At 42.2% G+C, this 24355-nt stretch overlaps 2 protein-coding genes across 4 annotated transcripts in view; one reads left to right on the plus strand and one right to left on the minus strand.

Moving 5' to 3' along the window:
• SERPINI1 (serpin family I member 1) overlaps nt 1-10489 on the minus strand; it is a 44364-nt gene extending 33875 nt beyond the window's left edge. Inside the window, exon 1 of the mRNA XM_033069227.2 lies at nt 10469-10489. The gene's annotated coding sequence lies outside the window, so the exon portion shown is untranslated. The remainder of the gene's footprint in view (nt 1-10468) is intronic.
• A 168-nt stretch (nt 10490-10657) lies between these two features.
• On the plus strand, nt 10658-22917 carry PDCD10 (programmed cell death 10). 3 transcript variants are annotated; one of them, XM_033069229.2, is made up of 8 exons: nt 10658-10848; nt 17029-17243; nt 17848-17901; nt 19195-19312; nt 19971-20097; nt 20420-20498; nt 20800-20882; nt 22433-22917. In XM_033069229.2, exons 2-8 carry the CDS (start codon nt 17148-17150, stop codon nt 22512-22514), a joined length of 639 nt encoding a protein of 212 aa, XP_032925120.1. In that variant the 5' UTR covers nt 10658-10848; nt 17029-17147; the 3' UTR covers nt 22515-22917. The 3 variants fall into 3 exon arrangements, with proteins under 3 accessions (XP_032925120.1, XP_032925121.1, XP_032925122.1); XM_033069230.2 differs by having other exon boundaries at nt 10702-10725; XM_033069231.2 differs by having other exon boundaries at nt 10831-10848; nt 17037-17243.
• The last annotated feature ends 1438 nt before the right edge of the window (nt 22918-24355 follow it).

The raw sequence follows: 24355 nt of genomic DNA on the forward strand, positions 1-24355 counted from the left end.
AGCTTACATTTGGCAGGCACTCAAGCAGAGCCTTTCAAAAACCAGGAGTATTCCCTATGCTAAGTAATTTTCCCCTAGGATTGAGTGTGACACAGCCTGGCTGCAAATTCTTTAGGAGAGGTTTTTATTTTTTAATTGGACTAACAATGATGCCAGCTGAGGTAGCCAAGTATGAAATTAATATGGATTTAAAAGCTCAAACTTGGCCAGTTTGGGGATGTTTTATTTCAATCCCTCTCTTTGATATCAATCATGGAGGGAGAAGAAAAAAAAGCATTAAAATAATGTTCTGATTGTGTACACACAGTGGATGGGACAAGCAGAGTTTCAAACTGTACTAAAAAAACACCAGGCTTGATTTAAACAATAGAATTTTGCTGGCAAACACAAGAAAGCTCTGGAAAATGCTGCCATATCCATAGCCACTACATGCCATGGGTTTGGTTCAATGATTTTGGAATTCTTTGCCAGAGCAGGCCAGTGTGGTTCAAACCTCTGCTCTGTGTCAGGGAAGGGAACATAGAAGTCATCCCTGGTTTATCAATTTTATGGCTGGCATAGAAATCTCCTCAGGACTCCAGTTCTGCTCACTGTCCAGCTCTGATTTTATTTGAAAACTGAAAAACTAGAATTGTTTTCCCTTGGTGTAAACTAACACGACAGAAATAATTTAAGCTGCTCAGCAAATGTTGTGTGTTTAGCTGCTTGATCCATAAGTGGAAAAAAGCTAATTACACAACCCATTTAGGCATTTAATGTCCCAGGGCCAAGTCACTCTGTGTCCACAGAAAACATTAATAAACATGGCTTATCTCACTTTATGAAAGTTGTGATTACCATTTTTCAATAACTGCAGCTATCAGCAGCATTTCACCTCTCCTACCTTATGAAACTGAACCCACACAGCAAAACCTATTTGAATTCAGCTCAAATGTGAATTCATTGGGAATGTGTTCTCTTTTTGCTCCTGTGTAAAATGTCAAAATTCAGGGGTGGATTTCTCAAAGTGCAGCACATCAGGGCTCAGCTGGGATCAAACAGAAGCAGCCAAGCACATGAGATCAAATAAATCTCCAGTTTGATGCCTAAATGGAAGTAAATATTGAAGGAAAAAAAAAAAAAAAAACCCAAACAGAATCCCTCAAAATAAGCTTGCATTCTCATTTTCAGAATTATTACATTTTAAATCTACCTGTAGAAATGGTTCACTTTGCATTTCAGCTACAGAACACACAGGAAATATTGAAATATTAAAAATCATCATAGTACTATGTAGTCATAGTCCAAATCCCATCAGCATCAATGGAGAGACTTTAAAATATTTTGCATATATGACATTATTACATAACATACATATGCTTTAAGCAATAGATGGGTTCTTGATATCCCACTTTTGAAATGCCACCAAGCTGTTGGCTCCCATTCAACACCAACCAACTGCCTCTTCCTTGTTCTAAAGGCAGACAAAATAATTGTAAATTGGTAGCAAATCCTCATATTCCAATTATGAGTAAAAGTGAAGAGATTCCCAGAAAAAACAAAATTAGTAACTCTTGATGCCACTGAGACATCATGGTTACAGTATAATGGAACACATAGGTGAGCTTTATGAATTATGTAATAAATTATCTTCAAATGGACATATTCCAACAAAATTTTAATAGATATTCCAATAAAATAGATACATATATACATTCCAACAAAATATGCACCTAAGCCTTTTACATGCTTAGTTTGATACTGCTGGAAACTCAGGGTAGTACAGGAAGGTGTAAATACCAATTTACCCATAGGCAGTGCTTCCAATCCCTGTCTGCATTATCAAATCATGACAGGGATTTTTAAAGGCATTTTTACGACATTAAATCCACTGCTTAGACCACCATGCCAGGTCCTTTACCTAGAAACTTCCAAAACTTAAAGTGGTTCATCTAATGTATGCACACAAGATTAGCTCAGGGTTAAGTTTAATGGTTTTAAGTTTTTCAGATGAAAAATATTCAGATTTTTACTCAAACCCAAGAAGGAGATCTCAGTCCCACAAGAACCTCAATCTCAGGTGAATCCATTTCAGAATCCACACCACTCAGGCCTAGAAATATTCCAAAGCAAGGAACTAACAAGAAAAAAAAACCAAGCAATTTCCCTAAGCATTTCCATAGCTTGCATAAAGACATCAATTACCATAGCTTGTCTCCTAAATTAATGATTCACAGTGATGGATTATTCATGCAAGTCGGCCAGCTGAACATTATACTTTGACTCTGGGGAGAAAGTATAGCATGTCTTAATTAACTAGATTTTGTATATGCCAGAAGATACCCAGAAAAACTTGATTTCTCTAGTCAACCAGGTAAAATGTGAGCGAACAGAACTAATGGTAATTGAAATATGCAAAAATCTTCCATAGTCTCAGAATCCATATTTTAAGTGAACTAGCAGGAGCACATTGCCTCGAGTGAGCTCTGTAAAATAGATCCAAATTGCCATTTTGTTGAATGAACTGACTTTAGATCTGCTCCATTTAAGCGTGAAAAAGATGGAAATTTCACATTAATATGCTGCTTCCTGCCTCTGCACAGCCTTGCAAGGCTTCAGTGATGGCACAATTTCTTGTTTCTAAAGGATATCAAGTATTTTCTTGACTGAAACACAACTCAAAACTGAAATTTTCTGTGAGTGAATGATATTATTCCAAATATTTTCTGTGTTCTAATGGCCTCCTTGAAAAATACATAATATTTATGTGTTGTGCAAATCCATTGATGCTATTTGTTACTGTGACCAGGATGGTGCAAAATACCCTTACAAGTCCAACAATATCTGGGATTTGCACTTATTGGCTTTCAAAGCGCTCTTCAATCGTGGTATTGAAAGATTTACAAAATAAAAATGGGAATGCCATGATAAATGTTGCAATTTATCCTTCAAGTAAATAATAGGAACGATCCAGTGCCTCTAAAAATCTATACCAAAGGCAGCAAAGTTCAGCATGGCTGATGAATGGTTTGCCCAGCTAGTCACTCACATGGTTTGTACAGACTGAGGTTGTTTTCAGTATTAATCACAGCCAAATAGACCTTTACCTTTCCCAAATTAACCCCAGATGCTTCACAGCCATTCCTAGCTTTTATGAGTAGGAAGAGTCTGTTTTCATTTCATACTGGGGAAGCGTAGGTTAAGTAAAGATTAAGTGACTTGTCCACTATCAAAAGATCTAAAAATAAGGAAGTTTATTCCCTTCTTCCTTTAAAACTATCCAATCCATTGGTGTTACCTTCTCTGAGCTCCTGGGATAATCCTACAGCCTCTGAAAGCAAAAAATTAATTTTATCATTGCTCTCTCAGTGCTTCAGCAATATTTCCAGGGATTCTTCCAAAGCCCTACACTTCCTAAGGAATTAAGTAATAACTCCAGGACAGGATATTTACGTGGAGAAGGATTAGGAAAGGATGGTGCAAATCAATTCCATTAGTCCCTACCAATGCTGAGATGGCAAATAGCAGCAACACATTTTCAAACCTCTATTTCCATAGGGCTTTCACTAAAGGTAACAAAGATCCTTGTGAGACTCAGCTCCTTGTAACAATTCTTAGATGCAGATTTGAATTTCTGCTGCTTTTCTCCCCTACCAAATAAGAGATGTCCTCGTGTTGTTCTTGGGAAATATGCTTCCATCACTTCAAGAAGTTGTTTGCATTGTGACTGAGTGAAAGCTTGTCCCCTTGCAGCTGAAGGGTATTTTGCTGTCACTTCATATATGGGGACCTGCTATCTGTTATGTCAAATCCACAAGTGCACTGTATTCTAATATTGCATGCACATTTTCCTCCCTCACATTTCTATATGATAAACTACTAATGGCATTTTTTGCTTCATGCATATCATCCTTTCAAAACAGATCTACTTACAGTCAATTTGATTCTTACTCACTGTCATGGGTATCTTATATACCCTGCTGCTCCATATCCTCTGTAATTAAATATTTCTGCATGCTTTTTTTCTGATATTTGTTTTCCTTGGTATCTTCCCCTATATCTAATATCCTGCTTTCTTTAGTATTTCAACAGAGGCATGGTAGGAAGAGCAGATGGGAACTGTCAGCTACAGATGATGCCAAGTAGCTTCTGAGCAAGTGGAGACTCCAACAGCTCCAAAATCCCTGTGGGGTTTGGTGACACCAGGACACTCCCTGTGCCTCAGAGATGTGGGGAGGACTGACCCAAGGCACTGTCCTGCAGCCAGTTCAGAGCAAGCAGAGCTGGTGCCTGCAGTGGCCACACAGGTGACAGTGAGCTGGGAGCTGCAGCCTGGCACACACAGCGCAGGACACCAGAAGGAACAGCAATAATTACAGCTACAAAGCACCCCAAACACCTCTGGGTCCTTGCAGCAGCATTTTCAGGGGGCAGAAGTCAGGAGCCTTGGGGGTTAAAAGCAGCAGAGATTTGTGAGCACACACTGCAGGAGCACAGAGCACTGAGGGCACAGCAGAGAGAAGCAGGGAATGACAGGGGAGATCCCTGAGGACAGGCTGGGCATGCAGGGAGCTGGGTAAAGCAGGCCAGGGCATCAGAGGGAAAGCCCAGTTCAGAGGCAGAGAATGACCCCAGGCAAAGGCAAAAGAGCCCTCTCAGACTTTCACTATTACCAGTTGGGGACAACACATAATCCCTATCTGTCACACTTAAATCAGCATTACTGCAGCATGGAAATGAGATCACAGCAACCACAGAGCAGAGCAGGGCTGAATTAAAGGGTTCAGCTCTGCATCTCCCAGGTTCCATCACCAACTGCTGGATGGCTGCTCTTCCTGACCCTTGGTTCACTTCTCTTCAGGTTCTCAGGCCCTGCTGTCCTCTTCTTCCCAGCTCCACAGACTGCAGATCTGCACCCACAGCTCCCTTGGACAGACAGAAGCAGGAGAGCAGAGGTGCTGATGAATCCTGGACTAATCACAGCCAGAGTCCCTGGGCACAGAAAAAAAGCAGCTGCTCCATAGCACATGCAGTCATGAAACAAGATCTTGTTTGTCACTCTAGACCAAGGAGGTGTAGCAGGCACATTAAGCATTAATCTAAAACTATTCTGTCATCTTGAACTCAAACATCAGCTTTGTCAAGTGTTATCTGAACCCTTAATTTAGAAGTGTGGAGTCAGCTTCGGTTTTTAAATTTTTTTTGAAATCAAAACCCCACCTTCTGCCTGTAATGTTACTGTGAATAAACAATGTTACTTTAATAAAGAGGTTTTTATTTACCATATGCAATTGCACATGTTCTAAGGATAAAATAGAATTACTACAGTGTTTTAAAGTCCATATCCAGTTTAATAAGAGACTAGTTTATTCCTCTTTAGTACTTGTAAGTGTCATTAGACATCTTTCAACTCCCACTAATTACTTTGTTTTTGGCAGACATTAGTGTTTCCTCCTCCTGCTTTTTTGAATAAATCTCAAATTAACAAGTCAATAAACTGACATATTTACAGTAAAAATAACTCTGCTCCCCTGTCTTCTCCCTCCCACTTCCCATATCTCTTAGCAGATGAAAAGGTCATTGTTCACCTACAGGCTTTACACACACTCGTGGGGACTTGGGCACTTTCCCTTTGCATCAACCTCATCTCAAGTCGAAGACCTGATATTGCAGAAGCTGTTCCTGTCGTCTTAGGTTTTGATTAATTGCTTTAAATAGTTTAGAAACTGGAGCAAATGCTTCTTTTGAGAAAAAGATATCTGAGAGAGAAAACATGAGTTGCTTCAGTGAACTCCAATTGCTGTGTGAAGTACACAGTCATTAAATGCTCCAGGAGCTGCTTTAATTTAAACGTGGGAGAAAAAAAAAACAAACAAAAAAGCATTGGAAAAGGGCAGTTTTGGTGTACCAATTAAAAAATGATGTCTTAAATCTTTAGACCTTCCTTTCTAACTTATATAACTGAGATGTATGGGGAAAACTAGGGCAGCAAACATCACCTCAGCCATGGAGACAGTCCCCAAAGCCTGGCACTGTGCTGCTCTGCCAGGGAAGGAGGCAATCTCCAGTGGCTGAGTGAAGCTGAGCAGTTCTGACAGGCTGGCTTTGGCAAAGTACCCACGCTCTTAACACTACCCTGACATGCCAAGGGCAGTTTAAAAAAAAACACAGTGAAAAGTAGATGTCCCAGTCCTCCAGCTCACTCCAAAGTTGCACAGGAGAATCAAGGCTGCTCCAACAGTACCAGAGGCAAAATGCAACAGGTGAGCAGTGTTTGGGCATTTTCTCTTACTGCAAAGGGAATGAAAGCCTTTGCTTTCCGTGCTATCTGAGCAGAATTCTCAGCCCTGCAAAAGCAAAACAAAGCTTTTAGTGTGTTGTGCACAAAGGTTAAAAAGGAAATGAGAGTTCTCTTTGCTGTGATGAGGAAATCCCCCCAAACTTACTGCACACACAGAAACGTGCACAGCAAAAATAGAGGGAAAAAGAAAACCACAGGAACTGCAGCTCTTCCATGGTTTGGACAGATCATTGCTGGCTAACAAGAGTTTGGTTTGTACATCTGACATCCCTCTGCACATATGGCACAGCTTCAGTTTGGATTCAGACAGAATAGATCTTTCTAGAAGCAGCAGATTGTCCATTAGGCCCATCAAGCCATCACGAGGTTGGAGCTGTCAGACTCACACAGCAGAGGAGGAACAGAGAACATTATTAAGCAATTATTTCTTTTGCTGTAATGATGAAAACACTTCAGGGCTGAAGTACACAAAGTACATAAATTAGTGCAAAGACAGCCAGCCTATAAATTGGAAGCTAGTTGGATAAAACTAAATACAAGCACATTGTTTTAACTTTCTTCCTCTAGACAGTAAATTACTTGTGATTATTGATTCTCCCTGCAAGAAGTCTCAAGGTCTGCAAAAATATTTCTCAAGAATTATCATAATATTTAAACACTGAACTAAACCAAAAAAATCCTTTACAACATATGAGGTCAAATCTCATTAACCCAAAAGCCATACACACATTTAACTCATTAGCTTGTATGAATAAGAAATTTCCTCTTTTCCCATCTCACAGCTCCAGCTGCTCTGCAATGACTCCAAAAGCCCAAAAAGGACATGGATAACTCACACAGCTTTTATCCCATTAGCCACGCTCTGCACTTCTCATAATCATTAGCTTTGAAGTGTATTAAACAAACCAGAACACGACCTTAGAGCTGATATTTTAATCACACCACAAAAGAACAATTCCTTAGTGCAGATACTTCATTAAGGCCACCAAACGAGATGCTATTGAGAACTACACAAGCCACAAGCAGGCAAGGAGTTGTTCTCACACTGCTTTATAGTTACAGACCTTGTCCACCACAACCCTTGTGCTGACTGCACTAAGGGACTTGCACCAGAAATAAATCCATTCTCAATGGGATCAATGCATCCTTCCATCCCTGGCATTTCGTACTGATTTAAATGCCAACTACAGAGGGAAAGTAAGCACCAAAAACTTCACATTTATTACTGGGATTAATTTTTTATTTTGGCTACAGCTTTATAATACAGAACTATTTCACAAAGAAGAAAATGTGTCCTTCAATCAATTCAATACTTCAAGATGCAGAAAGTATTTCCTTTCCTCCTGCAGGAATACATGGTGTGTTATATCCCCCACCTCTAAGTTCTGCTAATGTTTAGACACCCAGTTCACAAGATCATGCTGGGAGGACACTAATTAAACCCAAAATTTTTAAAGGGATTTCCAAATTTAACTGCTCTGCTTTTTCATGCATACAAAGTATGTATATATTCATAAGGACACATTTATCACTAATTACAGCTGACTATACAGACATCTTTCCCTACCATCTGCCCATTATACTGTATCAGAGATATGCAAGTGTATATAAAATAGAGAAAACCAAACATTAACTTTGAAAACCATGCTTACACACCAATTTCTAACGTTATTTTGAACACACAGCTTAATTCAGATAAAGACAGACTGAAAACTGAGCACAGGACAGATGCACCCTATATTAATTCATCCTGTGCTTTACACAGACAGGATAATGTATTGCCCACACAGAGCACAAATTGCTAGAAATTATTTTAAAAGGTATCCAGGCATGCCAACAACGTGTCTTCATGATGACGAGCAGCCCAAAAGGCAAATTTGAAATTTGGAGAAATAAACCATTAGTTGAAAAAGCCTTTAAAGAGCAGGGAGTAGTCAGATCTTGCTGTGAAGAATTCTGCCAGCACCAACCCATTTTCATTGCTACGTGTTGTGATATGCAAGGTTATAAACTGAACTAAGCTACTACACATAAATACAACATTTACATCAAGAGAATAAATTTCAAGAGAGTTTTTACAACAATAGCACTCCTAGAACTGTTCACCCCAGAACATGAAAGGAGATGACAGACACGTTCATGATTAACTTTCATCTACATGTGAGCAAACCACTGACAGCGGCAGATGAAGAGACAAACTCAAAGCAAATTTTAAAATCCCAACTCGAATTGGACTAGAGGATGTGAAAACACAGGACAGACAGTCTCATGAGGTCAAATTTTGCAACTCATGAGTGCCTTTAACAGCAAACTTCACACTGCCACAAGCCTTCACATTGTATTACATCTCAGGCTGCCCTGTGTAATTCTGTAGGCAACCCACACCTTAAAAACAAAAACATCAACCACTCCTGCTCCCTCCCTTGCCTCTGCAATTATTCCTCATCACACTCAACCAAGCCAGAGTAATTCTAAAACATACAATGGGTGGAAAATAACAAAGGGTGAACCTAGCCCAAGCACAAACACTCCAACCAAGACCCGACAAAATCCGGGAAAGTATCACAAAATTGATCGAAGATACAGTTATCTTAAGTTTTAACAGCTCTACAACTGCAGCTTTGTAGCTTTATTTAAAGCACACTAGTTTCACTGAAAGGGTAAAATAGCATTAAACAGACATTTGGCTCAATCTATGCTGCAACATTTTGGTAAACACCTCTCTCCTACAAAGAAGGGCGTAATTTTCCATTAGACTAAATCACCAGACCACAACAAAAATGAGGGGAAAATTGAAGAATCTGAGCTCAAGGCTGATCAGCAGCACAAAACTCATACACACGACGCAGGTTTTAAGCAGCCCTTTAACACCAGGATGCACAGAGTATTTGATGTGTGACAGAACATCCACCGATCTGATTGAAACAAAACAAGGTGGTGCGGGAAGGGGAAAATTCACATCTGTAATAATGTGTAACAATGCAGGTGCTGTTTTTTCCTGTTTTTTCCTATTTTTCTCCTCCCTTGCTCACCCCTGAGGAGATGTGGATGGGTAGCACACACGGACACCCGCACATCGCCCCTCTGCTTCTGCAGCATCCAACTCTTCCCACCACAGGCAGAAGTTACAGCCGATGCCTGCCAAGTTTAATGCTTTAGCTGCTCATCCCCGTGTTCACACCGGGGAATTCGCGTGCCTTACATTAGGTGACAGCGATCAGCGCTTCAAAAAAGTGAGCGCTAACAGCGACACATCAGGAATGCAAATTCCAATCCAGAACCGCGTTGATGCTTTAATATTAATAGCAAATTTTAATCGCTGAGCTCTTCCTGCAATGTAATTCGAAACTTCAAAGCTCGCTAGGAGCGGAATCACGGCGACAAATAATGCACAAGTTGAGTTATTTTAATGGGCAGCTCTCGGGGCGCGCTGAGCAGCGGCCGGGACGGGGAGCGGCGGAGGGAGCGGCGGAGAGAGCAGCCCCTCAGCGGCGGGGAGCAGCCCCTCAGCGGCGGGGAGCAGCCCCTCAGCGGCGGGGAGCAGCCCCTCAGCGGCGGGGAGCAGCCCCTCAGCGGCGGGGAGCAGCCCCTCAGCGGCGGGGAGCAGCCCCTCAGCGGCGGGGAGCAGCCCCCTCAGCGGCGGGGAGCAGCCCCTCAGCGGCGGGGAGCAGCCCCTCAGCGGCGGGGAGCAGCCCCTCAGCGGCGGGGAGCAGCCCCTCAGCGGAGAGAGCAGCCCCTCAGCGGCGGGGAGCAGTCCCCTCAGCGGCGGGGAGCAGCCCCTCAGCGGCGGGGAGCAGCCCCTCAGCGGCGGCTCTGGGAGCGCGGCTGCGGGCTGGGAACGGCCGCAGGGACCCGCGGGACACCGGGGCGGGCTCCGGGGCTCGGCAACGCGACGCCTTCCCCAGCCGAGCACAACTCCGGCTGAGCGCTCCCGCTGAGGGCGGCTCGGCCGGAGAGCGGCGCGTCCCTCCGCGGGCCGCCCGCAGGAGCCCAGCGAGCACCGGAGCGGCTTCATCCACTCATCCCGCGTTGGGATCCCGAACGCCTCCGCACCGCCACACTCCGTCCCCCTTTCCCCCAGCGACCCCCGCACGGGCAGCGGCTCCTCCGCCCCGCCGTGTAAGGAACGCGCCGGAGCCGCCCGGTTTGTGTGGCCGCACAGCCCCGCCAAGGGACGCGCGCACTCACCGCGCTCCCGCCGCCGCCGCCGCCGCCCCGCCCGCTGCCCGGCGGTGCTGCCGCCGCTCCGCGCTCCGCCGCGGCTCTGCCGTGCAGGGCTGTGCTCGGCTCCGCCGAGCCCGCTCCGCTCCGCCCGGGCACTGTCCCCGCCCCGGCCCGCCCGCCGAGCGCTCCCGCCCCCGCTCCGCTCGGCATTGTGGGGCTTGTGGTCGCGGAGAGCGGACTACGAGCCCCAGGGCCCCGCGCGCGGTTCCGGACAACGCCTGGTGTGTGGTAACACCGCGGATCTTCCTCCTCCTCCTCCTCCTCCTGCACCTCGCGGGCGCTTCCGGCGCGGCGGCGGCGGCGGAGCCCCTCGGGAGCGGCGGGGGCCCGGCGGGCCGGGGCAGGTGAGGTGCCGAGCCCTGCCCTGCCCGGCTCTCCGCGGGAGGACGCGGGGCCCGCCGCGCCCTGCGGGGCTGCGGGAGGGGCGGTGGAGCCTTCCCCGGGCTGAGGAAGCGGCTGAGGGCGGCCTGGCCGTGCGGGGAAGGTGCGCGGGGTGTCCCTTCCCCTCCCTCCGCCTTGCTCCGGCCCTGAGGCACCGCCGAGGGCTCGTCCTTCTCGCCGCCCTTCCCGCGGCCGCGGGGCTCGGGGCCTGGCCCCGCTCCGGGCTTCCCGGCCTGGTGCTGGTTCGCTCGGCCCGGGCCCGGCAGGCGCAGGCCCGGATGTGTTTTATTTTTGTGTGCATTATTTTTAGCTCGTCCTTTCGGAGCGGAGCGCTGTCAGGTGGCTGCGGCGGGCAAGGAGAAAGGGCGCCTGGGCTCCTTCCTGCGCCAGGGGAGGTGCAGTTGAACATTAGGGAGGAATTATTCACAGGAGGGGTGATTAGACATCGGAATGGGCTGCCCTGGGAGGTGGTGGAGTCAGTGTTGCTGGAGGTGTTTGAGGAGAGGCCGGACGTGGCCATGGTCTGCTTGACAAGGTGGTGTTTGTTCAAAGGTTGGCCTCGATGATCTTGGAGGTCTTTAAAGCGTCATTGATTCTGTGATTCCTTCTCCGCAGGGTCCCCCCCTCGGGGCTGAGCAGCCAGGGCAGTGTTCAGGGCTGGGGTGTCCCATTCAGTCGCTCACTGCACTGGTGACTTGGGTTGGTGTTTTTCCTGTAGCTCCCACAGACTGGGGTGGCTGAAACCTTGTGCTGTTCCTGTTATCAGAGGAACTCTAATTCTCTGGTATTTGTTTACACGTTGGAATGTATTTTTGTCCTTTTTGAGCTGTGTCATACACGTTTTGATAAAGTAATGGCTTCACTTTCACATTCTCAACGAGGTGAAAAAGAAAGAGAAAAAGGGATATGTTGTGGTTATTTATTCGACATTCACGACCTGTTTCAGTTGTGCTGTGTAACAGTTTTGGGGTTGCTGGAACTGGAGCACAGGCTGTAGGGTCTCATGTGAGACAGACTGGTGTAATAGGACAGATTAAATCACTCCCATTTTCAAGTCCAGCAAAAGAACACGGAATAATTATAAGCCTGACTTCAGGCAAGGCTTGGTTTTTGTTTTTTAAGTTGATATGGTTCTAAAAATAGCCATGTTGGATTTATCACAGGTCTGTGTCATTTCTGAATTAGTCATAGAAGTGCTCTTACAGTAATCAAATGCATAAGCAGCTCTGCTTTGCCAGAGTGAATTTCACTGCAGGTGACTGCTACACATGTGTGGAAATGTTTGAAAACTGCATTTCTGTTCTAGTGAGGCATTTGGAGACACTTCCAACACTTCAATGCTGTTTGCTGGTGACATTCCTTTTATTAACTCTTTTGGTGTAAGAATCAGTAGGATATGGGATCAGTTCAGGCTGCCTTTTAAGTCTCTTGTTATCATTGCTGATTTTAAAATACAGATTGTTATCCTAATACTTGATGTGTATGCTAATCCTAGTGAATCCACCCAGACTCAGTTTTAAAAAGGAGAGTAATTCTGTATCTGAAACACAAAGCTTTGAAGCTTTGTATCAAATAATCTGAGTTGTACAACGGGAAATAATTGAAATTGATAATTAAAATACAGTGGCAGGTAAAGTAACATCTGACAAAAAAAAAGAGATGAAGGGTTAGGTTGGTTGTTTTTTTTAAAAAAATTCATGTAACCATTAATGACAGAAACTAAGTTACCAAGACAGGTGTGGGGTGTGTTTATAGTTAAAAGAGCATATTCTGCAGGGTTTTTTTACTTCCATAAACTTTACAACAGCAATAATAAATTACCTACATTCCTTCCTCCCATGCACAGTGGTGTTACATTTTGATTCAAGCTCTGCCTCTGAATTCAGGTGGAATTTATGCTGTTATTTCCCTTCCCCCACACCTTCTTCCTGGATTTGAATGAGTTTTTTCTGATAACTCGGGGATCTCAGATCAGGTTAAAGGTGAAACCTCTTCCTGAATCCTCACTGCAAGAAGTGGAGCAGAACCTCTTGGCAGTAACATAATCTTTTGTAGCAGGAATGGGGCTGTGATTTTTGCTAAAGCCAACCATTGAAATAATAATATTTGTAATCACTGCCTTGGGCCTTGTTCCTCTGTAGTACTTTTGTAAAAAAGAATATTAATATCTAAGCACTTACCAGATCTAGGCTAGATGGAGCCTGGAGAAGGGAATAGAGACAACATCAGTGCAGAGGTAGATGTGCTGATGACAGAGCTGAAACCCTGCCAATTGATCCCAAATGTTTCTGTTGGTTTAAAACTTGAAAAGTTGAAATCATGAGAGTCTGCTCTCCTTGTTTAAGCACTGCTTCAGAAGGTTGTGTTACACAAACAGCTTTTTTTGATGGAAACTTTGCTCACCTTCAGCCTGGCCTGGGAGCAGGGGTGGATTTGGGGAAGGTCCTGCCTGCTGTAGTTACATGGAGATGGTTGTGTTCTTATTAAACAGCTCTGCTGCTCTCCCTGATTGAAGTGCATGACCCAAAATCTGTCAGTAACTGTCACACATTAGAGAAAGCAAATTGTCACCTTAGACACTGACAATGGTGGTTGTACATTTAGGAAGTGTGGTGGTTTGTGCTCTTCACCCCTTTTGGCAGGGGTTGGGTTTTGGGGTTTTTTTCTGTTAAAGTTCAGTTGAATGATTTAAAATGTCATTGGGTGGCTATGGGGAGCTAGGTCTGTCCAAGAACCTTTCCAAATCTATTCCTCATCTAAAATATACCAGCTCTCTCAGTCTTTGCTGACTGGCTGGGATCATATTTTAGTGCTGAGACTTAAAGGTTAGGATGTAAGATTTATCCTGACAGTGAGAGCACGTATTCCATGTTAGTGCTTCTCTTGGAATACAGCCTGATGTGTTTGATGGGTCAGGACTGAGTAGTCAGGGTTGTATTAACTGGTGTTTTAGCACAATGGACAAATTAGATTCTCTTTAAATTCCATGTGTAATTCTGGACAATGTCTCAGTGCACACCCACAGATTTGGGTGTGAGGTCACTGTAACAAAAAGGAAGATCAGGCTGGCACTCAGGTCGGTATTTGGCAGTGTCCTGCTGTCTTCTCCTCATCCCCCCTCAGACCAATTAACAAGTTTGCCAGCAGGGTAACACCTTTTATACATCTTACAGTTTTCCAGGATTTTCTCAGCTCTACCACTCCACTGTGCTAATAAATCACCTCCTCATGGAATCTTCTTCCACCTTTTTTGACAATATAAAAAAAAACAGCTGACAGATGAAACTAGGGTAAACTCTCAAAGAAAAGGCTCTTTTGAGATTGGAGGAACTGAAGTTAAGCTGTTGCAAGACACTGTCACGAAGTCTGGCAGCTGTGCAGAGCTGCTTTTGATCACATCCTAAAAGAAATGCTGAAAGCTCCTCCTTGCTGCGTGATAATGTGCATTAAACTTGAGTCAGGCCATTTTGAAGGTTAGTGGGCTCGCTCACAGTTCATTTAAATAGAAGAGAAACTTCAGTTTTCATGAGGATTTGGTCCCTAATCAGGACTGAGACCTTCTTCAAAGGTATTTGGATGTGGTTTAGTGCAGCTATGGCAAACTGACTTTCAGTAACACAATGAACACGGAGTTTTTGTGGAGATGATTATTCTTTCTATTTAACACTGACAAAGACTGAAGTGAATAAGTTACATCCTAACTGTAAAGATGAATAGTTTGAGAATTTTAGCAGTCAGATACTTCATGCCACTGTGATGCTTCCTAGTGTATCTTGTGGAAAACAGGAAGATTTCTGAAATAATGAACAAGCAGTGTGATAAATTGAATATATTTCTTTCCATACCTTGGCAACAAAAGCCTTTGATGGGTTTAAATATTTCTTGTGTGCATGTATATATATAAACCCACCTCTTCAGTTGCAAAATTGGTGTCCTTTGTGTTAATATAAATCCAAGTGTTGTATTATTTTTTTTAAGAGTGTCAGTGTGTGGAAGAGGGGTAATAGATAATGTATAATTGTTTTTATATGAAGGGTTTAACTGTACCATGGATTAGTAACAGTAGCTTATGGTTCTTCAGGAGAAAATGAGTTCTTCATGGTAGCTCACAGTGTAATAGGTTTTCATCATCATAAAAATCCATCATTTCACTTAGAATTTCCTCTTGTGTGTGTGTGGATACTGCTAAGCCATAAAAACAAAGTAATTATATCTAATGGCAATTTTGTCCTTTTTTGCCCTTCTTCCTGTGATAAAAATCTTTTGGGTAGAGTAGAACAATGTTCAGTGACCCAATTTAACATTTAAAAAATTTACTGTGAGAATACAGACAAAAACTTTCTTTAAATTCATCTGTGAATGCAGGTAGTGCTTGTCAGATGTGTGAATGGATATTTACTGAACTTCCAGAAAGGAGGAATTAAACAGCAAAACAAACAGGGAATACACATGGGTAATAAATGGGACAGCTTGTACCTGCAGAAGGGAGTGAAAACTTGTTCAGACAAGTTCCCTCCCCCCTGTGAGCAGACCTTGCATGAATTTATGTAACTGAAACAAGTTCCTGGGGAAACACTCCATTTTCTGAGGAATGATGAATATTCACTTGTATTCTTCCATGTCCTTGCCAGCTGTAAAATACCAGGGTGGGTGATAAAGCTGTGGGACCCCTGATTATTGCAGCTCCATCTGTGGGTGGATTTCATCCCTCCAGAGCCCTTCCTAAAGTCTCAGGAGTCCTTTTGTGGGGCTGGAGGAATCAGCTCCTCTGTGGCACTTTGAGGTTGGAACAGCAAGAGAAACAAAGTGAGCTTTTGCAATAATTGGTCCATGTTAGAAGACTTGCATAAAGTTTTTACTGTAGTCATGTTTAATTTTTCTTCAGCTTTTGCTGTTCACAAGCTCAGATGAGATATACACAATATTTGTAGTCATGCAGATTCTTCTCTGTGCTGACTGTAATCAGTAACAAATTTCACTTGTATAATTATAGCTGAACAATTATATATCTGCTCTGGACAAAAAATACCTGTTCTTCTATTTAAACAGCCTGGAGATCTTCAGTCAGTGCAGAGCATAATGAGAATATGGCTTCAAGAAATGTCTTGGCATGTTCTTAACCTGTTCATACTCTCAGGAAGTGATGTTGATTGCTGGAGCCATTTCTTATCATTTCAGTCTTTTCACTTCTTACAAAAATGTCAGTAAATTACACAGACATGCAAATGCCTGGTGTCTGGAGCTTGCTAGGAGGAAAAAAAAATCCTTCCTCTAATGCATTAAATGCTCCAACCAAATCTAAAAATTAAAACTCTTAATATCTTTCTTTTTATCTTTATTTCTGACTTGGACATCAGGTCTTTAAACTCAATTATGTCATATAAAATATTTTAAAAGAATCTGATGAATAGAGATTACAGCAGGCTGGAATGAAGGGTTTTTTATCAGCTCTAAGGTGACCTTTTTTCTTTTCCACATAATTTCTGGGTGTGAGCAGTGATCCTTCCATGTTGGGTACGATGAGCTGGGCTGGGTGGAGAACTTCCAAAGCAGAGGTTCAGTTACTGGAACAATAATTTTCCATTGACTTAACATAGCTGGTGACACACCCTGAGTGGAAACATGACTTCAGCTTATATAAAACCAAAGCTGCAGTGTTCACATTCAAATGGGTGGAAAGTAGGCACTGATCTCCAGCAGAATCACAGCTTGATGCATGTGCAAAAAAACCTGGAGTATTTCAAGGTAGCTTTAATAGTGACAATGCATCTGGATGAAGTTTGGGGTTGCAGCATGTTGTGCTTCCCAAGCTTTTTCTGGATGGGAATTGTCAGGAACCTTATTCTGCTGCCTATGAGTGGTGGCAAGATTTTTGTAAATAAAAAACTGATTCTATAAAAACTTGAAGGGAAAAACACTTGTGGTAGCACCTTTGCTTTAAAATATTCACTTAATAGTTTTCATTTAGAGTTTAGAAGTTACACCAAGTGGTCATTCCATGGGTACTTGACTCATGTAGTGAGCAATCCCTGGTTTCCAGGCAGTGAAACTCATGTTGATCTGTGCCATGGCATTTGCAGAACCTGTCCCTCACGAGCATTTGTAACTGTGTGTTTGCTTTCTCTTTTCTCACACTCCCTAAGGACAATAGATTTCCCAAGTTCTTCAAGTATTCTTGCACAACGAGGAGAAAGAAGAGACATTCCAGTGAATGAGGAGTTTTCTGCTTCTATAGTGTTTCCCTTGAGAAGTGGCTCTTTGAATGAGGATGACAATGGAAGAGATGAAGAATGAAGCAGAGACCACTTCTATGGTTTCCATGCCTCTCTATGCTGTTATGTACCCTGTCTTTAATGAGGTGAGCTCCAGTTTACCCTGAATGCAACAATCCCCTTGATTTTGGGAAATGTGGCCACAGTCACATCTTGTGAAAGCTTTGTCCAGCACATCTTCCCTCTCTGTGTTGTTTCACCCTTCTTGCCATGAATAGTTTCATGCTCATCAAAGGTTGCTGGTTGTCTTGGTCCTGAGCTTTTCTCTTACCTTTAGCAGAGGATTTTCACAAAAAATCAGTTTTCACAATACCAGCTCTGGCATTGTCTGGCAGGAAATAGCACACAGTCAAACCTGTGAACAGCTTGATGCATTTTAATTTTACTGCTAATGGTTGCAATTTAATAGGATATTTGTTTTTCTCAGAGTGTCAAAGATTGCCAAGATGTTCTCAAAATCTTCTGTTGGACTTTTTTGCAAAATACATCCATTGCTTTTTGTTATCCTTTGTGGGGGGAACTCTTTCCTTTGGGATTAAATTTGTAGTATCTCCGAAGTGAAACCAGCAATTTGAAAGCTTCTGTCAATCCCCCTTTCCTTTCTGCTTTATAGGGCAAGGTGTGATTATTGACTTGTTTTATTCTGATAACAACAGAATGCTAATAATTAATTCTAAACTTTTATTGCAGCTAGAAAGAGTAAACCTGTCTGCAGCTCAGACACTGAGAGCAGCTTTTATTAAGGTGAGAAGAAACTTGCATTGAAAAATGGTTATTTCAAAAGTAAGCTGTGTATGATGAAGCTAAAAGGTCAGATCTCTTGTTTCCTTGTCTTTTTATTTAAGACTTCATCCTTGATCCAGTAGTCTAAAAATAAAGTGGACAATTGCATGAACTGGAAGTTTGGGATGTCTGCAGACATCATGAGTAGAAATCTGAATGAACAATTTTAAACAGACTCTTCTCTTGTCCATATAGAGCCAAAGCTTAAATGAGGGAGCAGTCAGTGAATTAATAATAAACTTCATCTAAAACCCACAAGATTTGTAGAATAGGTGCTCATGAGCAATAGGCACTTTTTGAAATTGGTTTACAAAGTGAGTGGTAATGGGATTTTTTTTGTGGATTAAATTCAGTGTTTGTGTAGAAATCCAGCAGTAAATGGAAAAAAAGATTATTCTGACATTTCCATTGTATTCCTGAAGAGTGGAAATACAGATATTCCTTTACACTGCTTTATTGAAGTGGTGGTTTTTAAAAAGATTGAAACAAAATAATAGCAGGCATGACCTATGTGAGCTGTGCAACTCTGGGACTTCAATCTAAATGTACCTTGATGGTCTGAAGCCTCCAACTGAGCTCCTGCAAGTGTGCCTTGCTTTTGTGTGTTTGCACAATTATCCTTAGGAGTAAGCTGGATGCAAATAGTGTTAAACTGAGAAGTTGGTAGGAATGGTAGTGGCAGCTAAAAAACCTAGCCAGGCTCATTTTTCTTCCACACTGAGCAGTTCTTTGGTAGCAGCACAGGTGATGTGAACAGCTCCAGTGTTCATCCAGCCCTGTACTTAGATATGTCATCAATCAAAAGCTGGGTTTTTTCTGAAAGAGCAATTCCCAGACGATGTCTGAGCATATGATGTGATTCATGAGAGGCACATTTATAAATGTCATGGGGAAGGTGGGGGAGTAGCACCTGTGTTGGAGTGAATTAAATTCCAGGGGATACAATATCTTTGTCTCAAAGCTTGGTGCTTATGAAAATATAACAGGATAGAGACATTTATTAAAACTCAAATTAAAATGAATGCTAGGGCTTATTGGAAAAAGTTACTTATACAAAATCAGTGATGTAGTCCAAGAAAAATGGATTTTGTAGTGGCAAAATGTTCTTAATGTAATCTACTGGTCTAAAACCATTAGACTTTGAAAGCTCCTAGCAAACTCCTGCAGTATCTGAAACAATTGATATGAAAACCTTTGTGCTTGCAATGTCCAGGTCTTGCATATTTAAGAGTATAAAATTCCTCTGCTATACAGGCTGAAAAAGAAAATCCAGGTCTTACACAGGACATCATCATGAAAATCCTGGAGAAAAAAAGTGTGGATGTGAATTTCACAGAATCTCTTCTGCGTATGGCAGCTGATGATGTAGAAGGTAAGAACCCTGTGTTGAATAACTGTATTTTTAATTACAGTGTTAATTACAGTGTTAACTAGGAGCAGGCAATTCTCTATTTTTCTGGTTTTTTTTTTTCAGGATAGATTTTTTTTTTTGAGTAGAAGAACAGCATGGCAGAAGAAAATTTGTATTTTTGAATACCTCTGTTGGAGAAATTAAATCTCCCTGAAAGCCATGCTGGACTAATAAGAGAAGGAAAGCAAGAAAATGAATGTTTAGAGCTATGTTTTTATGGGTGCATAGTTCACCTTTTGCAATGCTAACAACCAGGAAAAGGCAAATATGGAATATAACATCCTCTTTTTTTTTCCTGCTTCAAATTAAAAGCAGCAGTTACACTGTCACAGAAGGAGAATATACTGCAGGCTTTAAGTTATTTTAATACTGACTTTGATGACTTTAATGTCTCAAATAAAGTAAGATGGGCTCTTTTCCCACCATGCAGTAATAAAGGTGATTGTTGCACTGTCCTGATTCACACAGGGGTTATTCACTGCACTTCTCTGCCCATGGCTCTTTCTGTGCTGTTCAAATTCAGCCTGGCAGTTGTGGTGCACTCTGTGTCGTGTTTTTAGCTGTCACTACACACTTGAGGACAAACTAATGGTGGTTTTGAATGTGTTCTTTTTGCCAGAGTATATGATTGAAAGACCTGAACCTGAATTCCAAGATCTTAATGAAAAGGCACGAGCACTTAAACAGATTCTTAGTAAGATTCCAGATGAGATCAATGACAGAGTGAGGTTTCTTCAGACAATCAAGTAAGTACAATGTGATGGATTTTGCTGCAGATTGAGAGGTCAAACTTGTTGTATTTAAGCCTGAATGTTGAAATTCTGTAGATGTAGCAGCACTGTTCCCATTGAAGAGAGCCTGATCCCACTCAGAAATGATGAGGATGTTACTTGACCGAATTTGCTGAATTCCCAGGATGCTGCTCTGCATTTGGTCTCCTACATCACGTCTGACACTTCCTCTGTAGAGACTGCCCTAAGAAACACTTGGCTGCTAGAAAGGGATTAAATTCCAGCATTTCATGGCATCTCCTAAGGATATTGAAATTCTCTTTTTCTTGCCCAACAGGGACATTGCAAGTGCAATAAAGGAGCTTCTTGACACAGTAAATAACGTCTTCAAGAAATACCAGTACCAGAACCGGCGGGTACGTGCACCAGCTCTTCAGCCAATATTTCTGATAGCAAAGGAGGAGGCATCCTTTGCATCAAGGGATGAGTAGGAGAGCTTAGCTGGTCAATGACACCATGCTTCAACAGCAAAATAAGTCTCAGGAGTTTTAGAGATAAAAATTATTTTCTTTGTTTCTTCTAAAGAAAAAAAAAAAACAAATTTTTTATTCCCGATGTAACATTAATTAATTTTCTGATCAGTTTAACCTCAAAGTTCTCACTGTACTCAGAAATATGTGAACTGAGACTTTGCTTCTGGTGTTTTTGTTGTTGTAGGCACTTGAGCACCAAAAGAAAGAGTTTGTAAAATACTCCAAAAGTTTCAGTGATACTCTGAAAACCTATTTTAAAGATGGAAAGTAAGTATGCTTTTGTCCTGTTGTTTTGACAAATTTAGATAATGAAAGGCTTTGTTGACTAACAGGAAAATGGGACAAGCTTTGGGGTGTAAGCTGCCTTTTTTAGGAGTTGCTTAATTATTTCCTTTCCTATGTCCTCTCACTACCATAGCTGCTTTAAAATGCTGTTTCTTTTGTAATGCCTTTGAGGAAAGGGAAATTTGTTAAATACACCACCATGTAACACCCATGTGTGGTGTTAGTTTTGAATTTAAATATGAGAAATTGAATTTCCTGGCCCTGTGTGGGTTTTCTCAGTGCATATACAAGGACAAAGAAATTATGGATTTTTTTTATTGAGAAAAATAATTTACCTATTTGAAATATCATTTGCAAATACAAAACATCTGTGCAGGGCTCTGTTTGATTTACATTTTTATTGGCCTTTCCTTATAGACCCTCACAGTGCTCTGCAGTATCTGGAATGATTCAGCTGATTTTTTTTTTTCTAGCTGAACATTTTAGCCTTCAAACTGAGGCTTTTTCCAGATCTTCACCTTGGGTTTGGGAGTCACTATTCCTGTATAATTCACTATAGAGATTCTTTAGGAGGATGAGTGGATGCCCCTCAGGTTCTGACAGTGCCAAAGTGTTCTGTTTTAAAGATGGAACCAACTTTGATGTCAGCTCTTGTTGAGCTTGGCAAAGGCTGAGAGCACCCAGGAAATGATGCATTACTGAAGGAGAGAAAAGTCTTGAGACCAGCTGGGAGTACAGTCCTGCTCCCATCAAAACATTCTTGTTTTTCTCTCCTTGTCCTGAAACTGGGGCTAAATCTGATACCAAAATGAGAAGTTCAGGTTTGGTAGCTTTGATTCCTGGACAGAAATACTGTGTGTTGTGGGCTGAAGTTTGAAGTGTGTTAATTATTTGCAGTAGTGTAAGAAATTCCATAAGGCCTGCATTTCCATCCTTGGGAAGTCAGGAGGGATTTCAGTCTCTGAGCTGCACAGGGAGTGAGATCCCTGCTCCCCCAGGAGGGAACAGCACTGAACACAAGCTCAGACGTCATTGCTGAGCTGAAAAACTCCATGACCCCACACCTTTGAGAGCAGAAAGGTCACTGAAATAGTGTGCTGCTGGCACATGTGTGCACATTTAGGATTCCTCGAGGGAAGAGTTGCCAATTCTGGAATTCCTGGTGGGGTGAAGAGCTCAGCTTTGGAAAGGTGTTTAACAATCACAGAGTCAGAAAATGGCTGTGACCTCAAATATCATCTGGTTGCAAGCCCCAGTCATCTGCTCCACGCTTTTCCCTCGGTTGTGTGAATCCCAGAAGGAAAGGATTGAGATGTCAGTGATGATAGAGAGCCAAATTCTTCTGAAATTCCTGCCAAACCAACACAGCCTGGCTGGGATTTGCTATGCAGATGAGGCTGGCTGGCAGCCAGCAGGTCAGCACAGAGTGGAACATCCCTGTGCTCCCAATTCCCAAAGCCTAGGTGCCAGTAATGCTGGCTTTCTCCAATGTTTCTGGAAGTTTCTGAAGCAATATTCTTCTCTTTCCACAGGGCAATAAATGTGTTCATAAGTGCCAACCGACTAATTCATCAAACCAACTTGATACTCCAGACCTTCAAAACTGTGGCCTGAAAACTGTATATGTTGAGAGTTGTACTTTTCAATGGTGGATAGGGTACCTTTATATGTAAATTTTAAAGTTTTGACTGTATAAATTATCAGCCCCTCTCAAGGGGCCTAATGCAGGATTTTGAATGGGATTATTGCCATCTTACACCATATTTTTGTAAAACATTGTAGCTTAATCATAATCTCACAGGAAAGATTTTGCATCACTTTTTGCTATTATCATTCTTTTCAGAATTATAAGCCAAAAGAATTTACGCCTTAATGTGTCATTATGTAACATTCCTTACAAGAATTGTAAATATTTGGTGTTCTGTTTCTGACATTTTAACTTGAAAGCGGAAAACTGCAAGATTATGTATTTAACAATATTGGTGGCAAATATTCAATAAATAGTTTACATCTGTTAGACTGTCTTTTTGTATGTGAACAAAAGTGCATAACTCATCTTTCTAGAACTGCAGAACATTCATTCAATAGAAAAAAAAAATTAAATTATTTGGGTGCTTAAAGCTACCGGGAGTTCAAATCAGAGTAAAATGAGGGGTTTTCCTTACAACTGAGATTTTGGCTGTTATCTAGACCAGAATATCAGAACATCTATATTAAAATGTCTTTGAGAAAGTAATAAATAAACCCAGAAGTGAGATGTGCTTTTGTTTTTGATAGAAACTAGATCTCACTTCTTTCTTAGCCTTCTGTTAGTGGCGAGTTACCAGGTTTTTTTTTTACTCCTAGGCTATTGCAAGGTTTGGAGCACAGGATTATTTGAAATAGATGCAGCAAAGATTGCATTTCAACTATTGAGATCAGTGGGTTTGAATTAGTCCCCTTTGGGAGGGAGGAGGATTGGAGCTAGAACTCTTCCAGGTAGCACTAGTGATATCTCTACTATGCATGCCATAAGGCAACTTTGTTTTTTCAGGGAATTGAAATCACGTGAGACCTCGACTGACAAACCTTGGCTGTGTAGGTGGTTAAGAGCTGCTGCTGGACAGGTGGAAATTTTCTCTTTGTGATTTCCTGGTGGTGTTTCACAAGTTCTGGCAAATCCCTTGGAAGTGCACCTCGAGCTGATTTGGAAATAGAATAAAGCTCTGGAAGTTTGCAAAATCTGTGGCCATTACTAGGAAGTGTAGGGAAGGATGTGAAGCAGCTTCTGAAGCTGCTGCAGGAGGAGCACTCCAGGCTGAAAGAGCACAATTGCTACAGAACTATTCCTTGTTGTAAGTGGTGAAGGAAAGCTCCCTCCAGGTTGTCTGGCACACTGGCCTGGTGCTGTACTGCTCATCTGGGGCAAGTGCCTTATCCCAGGTACAACAGCTGGGTCCTTGCATTTGCTGATCTGAAAGGATCAAAAAGGGGGGAAAAGCAAACTGCAGCCTCCCAAATAGCACTGGATGTTCTGCTGTCTATTTGTGCATGGAATTGTTTCCTGATGAGAGCACTGACTGTAGTGAAATAGAACCATGTGAAGGAGAGTATTGTGTACAAATGACTTCTTTGGGAATGTATGTTGTGCAATTTTTGGTTCCACATAGAGCTGTAAGCAGGACGTGGTCCTGAAAGCTTGCTGGTCAGCCTGTTCTCTGTTCTGACAGTGGTGTCTTGTGTCCTTAGCAAAGTGAGCCTACTAAAGGGATGCTGAATCAATTTATAGTTCAAACTTGCTGGTGTTTCTTAGAGCTTGGCCTGCTGAACTGTTTTTTTGGCAACTGGTAGAAGAACAGCAACGTTAGAGCTGATGAAATTAGAGTAATGTTTCATTTGCATCTTTGCATTCTGTAAGTAAAAGGATGGAGTAGCCTCCTTGTGGATGATGCTCACACAAGTCATAGCTCCAAAGG

Source organism: Catharus ustulatus, chromosome 10, assembly GCF_009819885.2.
Source record: "Catharus ustulatus isolate bCatUst1 chromosome 10, bCatUst1.pri.v2, whole genome shotgun sequence".
Classification (NCBI taxonomy): Eukaryota; Metazoa; Chordata; class Aves; order Passeriformes; family Turdidae; genus Catharus; species Catharus ustulatus.

Coding starts and splice junctions, on each gene's coding strand:
- PDCD10 (XM_033069229.2), top strand. CDS start 17,148: ATGAGGATGACAATGGAAGAGATGAAGAATGAAGCAGAGACCACTTCT. Junction 17,902..19,194: donor TGAGAGCAGCTTTTATTAAG/GTGAGAAGAAAC, acceptor TCTGCTATACAG/GCTGAAAAAGAAAATCCAGG. Junction 20,098..20,419: donor AGGTTTCTTCAGACAATCAA/GTAAGTACAATG, acceptor CTTGCCCAACAG/GGACATTGCAAGTGCAATAA.